The sequence below is a fragment of the Colobus angolensis genome, unplaced genomic scaffold, assembly GCF_000951035.1.
Source record: "Colobus angolensis palliatus isolate OR3802 unplaced genomic scaffold, Cang.pa_1.0 Scaffold320, whole genome shotgun sequence".
NCBI lineage: Eukaryota > Metazoa > Chordata > Mammalia > Primates > Cercopithecidae > Colobus > Colobus angolensis.
Genome location: NW_012116489.1, coordinates 2,816,608 through 2,824,499, shown reverse-complemented (window position 1 = coordinate 2,824,499; position 7,892 = coordinate 2,816,608). Strand labels below are relative to the sequence as shown.

Here is a 7,892-nt window from a genome sequence, read left to right as displayed (position 1 = left end):
GATTAAGAAAATGTGGCACATATACACCATGGAATACTATGCAGCCATAAAAAAGGATGAATTTGTGTCCTTTGTAGGGACATGGATGCAGCTGGAAATCATCATTCTCAGCAAACTATCACAAGAACAGAAAACCAGGTACCGCATGTTCTCACTCATAGGTGGGAACTGAACAAGGAGTTCACTTGGACTCAGGAAGGGGAACATCACACACTGGGCCCTATTGTGGGGAGGGGGGAGGGGAGAAGGATAGCATTAGGAGGCATACCTAACGTAAATGACGAATTAATGGGTGCAGCACACCAACATGGCACATGTATACATATGTTACAAACCTGCACGTTGTGCACATGTACCCTAGAACTTAAAGTATAATTTTAAAAAAATGAACATAAAACAATAACTATTATGCAAATTGTCATAGACTTTCAGGTTTTCAAGTAGAATGTTAAATGATGGTTCAGGAATTATTTCTCAAAACACTATCCAAACAGATTATGTAAAAACATCAGATTTATTTAAATTATGTTAAAATGGCAAAGGATGTAAAAATGAGGTATTATGTTTAATGTATGAAAATTACAGGTGTATTATCAATGATTCATTACGTAAACTGCCATTTTAGGATCCCTGTATTTTAGAACTTATCATTGCTGCTTTTTTTGATTAAGATATTGGTCAAAGAGTACAAACTTTCAGCTATAATATGAATAAGAACTTGGAATCAAACATAGAGATAAAGCGATGTTTATAGCTAATAATACTGCATTATTTATTTCAAAATTGGTAAGAAAGATTTTAAGTGTCCTCACCAGCTTCACACACACACATACTCCCACACCCACCTACACACAATGACAACCATAGATGATGAAGAATGTGCTAATTAATTTGATTGTGGTAATCATTGTATTATAAATATATCAATACAGCATATTATCAAACATGAAAATATATTATTTTTACTTGTCAACTAAATGTTTTAAAATGAAATATAAATATAAAGAGAAAATTTTCCTTTCTTTTTTTTTTTTTCTTTTTGAGATGGAGTCTCACTCTCCACCCAGGCTGGAGTGCAGTGGCAAGATCTTGGCTCACTGCAAGCTGAGCCTCCCGGGTTCACGCCATTCTCCTGTCTCAGACTCCCAACTAGCTGGGACTACAGGCACCCACCACCACACCCGGCTCTCTTTTTTGTATTTGTACTAGAGACAGGGTTTCACCATGTTAACCAGGATGATCTGGATCTCCTGACCTCGTGATCTGCCCTCCTCAGCCTCCCAAACTGCAGGGATTACAGGCCTGAGCTACCATCCCTGATGTAAAGAAAAATTTCTAAAGTTTGCTTTCTAACATAAATATTTGGTAGGCAAGCATTCAGCAAAATGGTTATACAATAATCTGTGATTATTTTGTTACAAACAGCGAAATATCAGACTCATCACACTGATTTTTCCAGGGTCCATGCGAATATTAAAGTACTTACGTAAGCATTTTGGTGGTTCTGACCATTGTCCATTTCTACATGTTACTCGCTTGTTACCTTCAAGTTGATACAAGTTCTGGCATTGATACTCAACTGACGAACCTGGAGCATATACTGACAACGGGAATGAAGTAGTGTCTCCATTGTCAATAGGTGGAGGGGGCCCACACTTTCTTGTAGAATCTAAAAAACATCATTTCATCACTTGATTTATTGTGAGAGCAAATCAAAATACAAGTTCAAATAAGGCAAATACCAATACAGCACTTTATATAATATCAACAATTTTGTCATTTTTGGCAAAAGAAAAGAGTCCTGGGAGAAATTTTAGTTCTACAAAATGAAGGTAATATATTTAAGTTCTTTTCGCCTTGCTGAAGGAACACATAAAACATTAACAAATATTGCTGCTTATAGTAGTCCAGGATTAAGCAATGTCTTTCCAAATGAATACATGCTAAACATAGAAAACCATGACAAAGAAAGTTACTTTTTTTAATATTCAGTATTCTTTGGAGTAACACTAAGAAGTCACAGATTTTGAAATTGATGATGATTTTTAAAAATCCAATGGGAATTATAAAATGTAAAAGTTTGACAAAATTTTTTTAAAAGCATTGGAAAGGTGTAATAACACATTGTGAGCTGACAGACAATGAAATCCATGAACCTGAACATAGAGCAATATAAATTACCCATTCTGAAAAAGACTGAAAACTATAAACTGAACTGAGACATTTAGAAAAATACAACAACAACAAATAATGCAGATCCAGAAAAAGAAGAGAAAAGGTATTGGGCTGGAAAAATGAATAAATAAAATAATGGCTGAAAATTTCCCAGTTTGGACATAAGGTATACTTACATATTTAAGAAGCTGAGTGAACTCCAAAGAGGGTAAACACATTGGAATTTATGCCAATATACATTAAAATAAAACTATTTTAAAAAAGAACAAAATATCTTGTAAATAACTAGACAAAGACTATGCCTTTCCTCTAGGGGATCAACAATTCCAGTGACGGTGAGTTTTTCACCTATAACCATGTGGCACAGTTTTCAAGTGTTTAAATAACAGTCAACTACAAATTTTATATCCAGTGACATTATCCTTTACAAGTAAAGGTAAAAATATAGACATTCTCAGAGAAAGGGAAACGAGGAGAGTTTGTCTCTAATAAATCTATACTTAAAGATTAACTAAAGGAATTCCTCAAATTAAAATAAAAAGATAAAAGAAAGAGCTTGAGACTTTAAGAGACTGAAAGAATAGAATAATATAGTGGATAAAAAGAGGAGTCAATATAACAGGCTATCTTTTTCCTCATAAGTTTGTTCAATCATGTTTTATGTGAAGCAAAATGAGTTTAATATTGTACTCAATGTATGTAGAAAAAATACTAGTGGCATTTGTACTTAAAACGTGGAGAGTATAAATGGATCTACATGAAAGTAAGGTTTCCATATCCCAGTTGTAGATTTAAATGTCAGTACCAGTAGACAGTAATATATTATTACATGTATATAGTATTAGCTATAGCAACAACTTTTTAAAAGAAGGAGAAAACTATACAAAGAGATACAATTGTAAACAATACATATGAATCAAAATTAATCTTTTTAAAAACTTTTTCCACAGGGAATGGAGGAAAAGGGTAATAGGACTGAAAACCAGAGGTAACAAACAGAAACTATATATTAATAATATTTTAAGTGTAAATGGTCCAAGTGCACCAGTTACCAGGCCAAGGAAGGCAGAATGGATATGTAAACAAGACCTAAGTCAAGAGAAATTGGTATTCTGTGATTTATTTGGCAAATGTTTTCTTTACATGATTATTTTAAAGGAAATCACAGCCAGTTTGCACTCATGCAGGACATACTCCAATATATATATGCTGTATTCACTCAAGTATATTTAAATTCTTCTGCTTATTTTCACAACATGGTTTGAAGAATTTAGATTTTATTAAATGGAAAAGTGCTTGATTCATTGATAATTGACTGTACACTGATAACATAATGTTGATATCTCAATCTGAAGATGAAGCTAATACTCATTAATTATATGACCACATAAAGCAGCTAAATAACCTGACTAAAGTACAGGGTCTAGCATGAAGAGTAAGATAGTAACATTATTAATAATAACTTGAGCCCGACAAACTTGGGATGGAAGGAAGGAAGGAGGGATGGAAGGATGGAGGGAAGGAAGGAAGGAAAGAAAGAAGGAAAAGAAAGGAAGATGAAAGAAAGGAAGGAAGAAAGAAAGAGAAAGAAAGAAAGAAAGAGAAAGAAAGAACAAGAAAAAAGAAAGTGAAAGGAAGAGAAAGGAAGAAAGGAAAAAGAATAAAAGATAAAAAGAAATAGAAAGAAGCAAGAATAGGAAAGAAAGAGAAAGAAAGGAAGAGAAAGAAAGAAAGAGAAAGAAAAAAAGAAAAGGAAGAAAAAGAAAGAAGAAAAAAGAGAAAATAAGAGAAAGAAAGGAAGAAAGAAAAAAGAATGAAAGAGAAAAAGAAATAGAAAGAGAAGCAAGAAAAGGAAAGAGAGAAAGAAAGAAATAGGGAGAAAGAAAAAAGAAAAGGAAGAAAGAAAGAACAAGAAAAAAGAAAGAGAAAGGAAGAGAAAGAAAGGAAAAAGAATGAAAGAGGACAAGAAATAGAAAGAGAAGCAAGAAAAGGAAAGACAGAGAAAGAAAAAAAAAGAAAGGAATAATGGAAGAAAAAAGAAAAGGAAGAAAAAGAAGAAAGGAAAGAGAAAGAAAGAAAAAGAAAGAAAGAAAGAAAGAAAGAGAAAGAAAGAGAAAAAGAAAGAAAAGGAAAGAAAGGAAAAGAAAAGAAAAGAAAGAGAAAACAAGTAGTTGACTCTACAAACAGCTCCAAAACCAAAGCAAGGGCTATCAATCTTGATTGAGTTGGTTGATATCAGCAGAAACTATACATCTAATCAAGGCTTGTTATTAGCCTCAAGTAATCTACTAAGAAAAAAATGGAAAGAAAGTAATGGGATCATCTGACACTGAATGATGAGACACAAAAAAGAGGTGATGAAGAGAAAAGATTTCGATGAAAGGTCATGATTAGGGTGAAAAGTCATATCCATACTTACTGTAAACCTGTATTAATTAAAATTTGGGAGTTGGAGGTTACAGTGAGCCATGATTGCACCAATGCACTCAAGCATGGATGACAGAGCGGGATTCTGTCTAAAATAAAATAAAATGAAATAGAATAGAATAGAATAGAATAAATTCAATAGAGGGTTACTGGAATGCTGGTTAAAAAAATTGTTTACCAATACTGCAGAATAGACTATTCAGAATAAGAGTCGCTGTGTGTGTCTATGACTGTGTGTGTATACACACACAATGTACAAAATATACAGCATAACACATACTGTATGAGAAAGGTATCTTAAAAATTGTTAGGGAAATGAGTTCACCATATTTTATTTAAAAATGAAATATAGCTGTTATCAAGAATAAAATAAACAAAAAAATTTTTAAAATATGAAAAGATAACATACAGCATTTTAGAATAAAGAATAATGCAATGATTCTGTGTTTTTGGAAAAGTATTCCTTTAAAAAGAACCAAAAAGCATTCATCATGAAAAAAGATTGACAATTATTTAGTAAAATGAGCAACTTATGTTCACAATGCAGAAAAAAGGGGAAAGAACAATACTAGCCACAAATAGAAAGCATTTGCATCACGTATGATTAAAAGAGATTTTATATGCAGAATTATTAAGATGATTTCAACTAATAAATTCCCAAGCTCCCAAAAAGGTAAATCAAAAAGACATCAAACTGCATTTCCAAAGATTAGAATCATTAAATACCAATTAAATTGTGAACATATATTGTAAATCAGTTGGTAGTAAATGAAAATATACACTGCAGTGTTGTAACATTTTATAGTCATTCAACTTGTAAGTATTAAAATGTGACATCACCAATCATTAGTAACATGTAAAAAAAGAAGGAACTGTTGACATAAATGTATATCGGAATAAATACTGTAGGAAACCTTCTAGAGTCGAATATGCACAATATCCCAGAATACCCATTTGTACTTAATGTTCTTGGTGCAGGTGACGAATCTCAAGTATTGACCCCAGACACTGATGCCGCTTCGATGTGACTTTATTTAGCCAACAAGTATTGTGCTCTAACTCTTTTACCATATTCTTAACTAATGTCCATTAATAGGAGCATTTATTTTGCAATGTTCTTATCAAGAAATTTGTATATTCACACAATTAAAAAAGTAAAACTAAATAGGTCCATTGGCAAAACAAGTTGACAAAAACATTCTGCAACAGTCAATATAGATGAGTCTGAGAATGTCATCTATGTTACTTAGAAAGACATGAACATGCTGGGATCTCAGAACAGTGTACTTACTGACACGGATGCATCTGGGAGGAGGAGACCAGCCATTCTCCGTACAGTTAACTGTGGTCTGCTCATTTGGAAGACCATAGCCAGGATGGCAGGCAACTTCTGTAGAGTTACCCTGTACAAACTTTCTTCCATTATTTTCATTATATCCATTTTCCAAATAAGGAAAATAACATTTTCCTAAGGACCATAACAATGATAAATAAATAAAGTAAAGGAGAAGCATAAACTTGCTCAAAATAGTATATGAAAATTATTTTTACAATATTTAAATAAGATTGCATAAACATCCAAAAATAATGTATAACTAAAGATGAACTGAAGTGACTAACAAAGATTTGTACAAAAAGAAATATCAATATTCAATATTACTTATCTTTACTTTTTGTAATTAAAAGATGTATAAATTACATAGATATTCTCATCAAGTCCCTATATTTATTTCTCCTGTGATTTTCAAGAAGAAATCCTCATAATAGGAAAGAACTATTTTGGCCATTTTGCTTGAACAACTCTTTTCTTGGCCCTATTTCTGTTACATAAGACAAGTGTAATCACTTAAGTGCCCTCTTCTCTTCCATCTTTGAAAGTTTATACATGTATAGCAGTTCAGAGGTTTACTTACTGAGGCATGGTACTGCTGGTGACCACCCATTTTGTGTGCAATAAATGTAATCCCAGTAACTTCTTGAAGGAGTCTCAAAATGTTCATCACAGTAATAGGAGAAATATTTTCCTACAGGTACTGGAAAGTATGGTCTACGCATGCTCTCATAATACAGACCTCCATGTTTAATGTCAGGAAAATGACAAGGTCTCACTTGCAATAAAAAACAAACAAAAAAGTATACATATTTTTTACTGTAATAAATCATATTAGAGATAAATTTTGATATCACCTTCTCTCAAACATTTTCTTCTGGAATTACAGCAACCATAACTAGTTTCCTGATCCTGACCGCTCATCTTTAAAGTCTATTTTCCCGTGTAAAATTAACAACCCATCATGTGGTCATTTTAGTTCTCCATTTAAAATCCTTAATGGATCCAAAATCAGCTAACAGGACAAGAAGAACCTCATTCCATTTTCTCTACTTCTACTAACGTAGTATGGTCTCTTCAGCAATTCTGGAGGTTTTATTAGCATTAATTTAAACTGAACTTATCTAACTCTATACCAAGTTATGCTAAAGCTGTCCATTCAGGGTGTACACATTGACATTAATTGTTTTTTGGAAAAGAGAAACAAGAAATACGACTCTAACATTTAAAAAAATCAGAAATGTAGCAAATTATCTCCAGAAATAAAACATTTTTTTGAGTTTCGTGGCATTTTGTTTGTATTCGATGGCATGCATTCTTACCATAGTTTGAATTCATGTATCGGATGAGATATATTATTGACATAAAAAATATAGGTGCATACATGAATGTTCAAAAATATATATATGTATATATACTTACACCATAATTTAAATAGCATATAATTTATGTTTCTTTTATAATTCTGGAGCAAGTGGTAGAAAATAATATTTACAACCTATTTATTGTGAAAACTGAGAATGTAACTAAAGAAAAATCTTTAAGTTTGAATCATCATAAATCAGAACTGGAAGGAGGCTAGCGGCACAACAGCTTTAGGGTGCAGACGAGAAGACTAAATACAGAGAAGTGACATCTTTACTTAGTGGGAAGCGTTTGCTAGTTACAGAACTGGCTCCAGAGGCTTGTTGGGTGACGCATGACAGCTTCTCTGACCCAGGCGCTCAAGCATGGATGCACAGTTTTCTGCTGAGTGTCTCCTCCATATTGGAAAATCTAACCTTCCCTGCTCTGTATAACCTCCTGAGATACTCTTACATTTTCTTATGATTGCAGGATATTTAGTCTGAGGAAGAAAGGGACATATAAAGGGCTAATATCCAGAATCTACAAAGAACTCAAACAAATATACAAGAAAAAAACAAACAACCCCATCCAAAAGTGGGGAAAGGATATGAAC

The 7,892-nt window shown here is 32.7% G+C and overlaps 2 protein-coding genes across 3 annotated transcripts in view; both read right to left on the bottom strand.

The window, feature by feature from the left end:
* CFH (complement factor H) overlaps positions 1-7,892 on the bottom strand; it is a 159,754-nt gene that overhangs the window by 17,159 nt on the left and 134,703 nt on the right. The gene's annotated exons all lie outside the window — the stretch shown is intronic.
* Positions 1-7,892, bottom strand: part of LOC105518568 (complement factor H-related protein 3) — a 112,451-nt gene that overhangs the window by 100,541 nt on the left and 4,018 nt on the right. For both annotated transcript variants that reach the window (XM_011951600.1, XM_011951601.1), the window contains exons 2-3: positions 6,516-6,710; positions 5,894-6,070 (exon numbers count right to left, since the gene is read on the bottom strand). In XM_011951600.1, the coding sequence (XP_011806990.1) occupies positions 5,894-6,070; positions 6,516-6,710 (372 nt within the window). The remainder of the gene's footprint in view (positions 1-5,893; positions 6,071-6,515; positions 6,711-7,892) is intronic.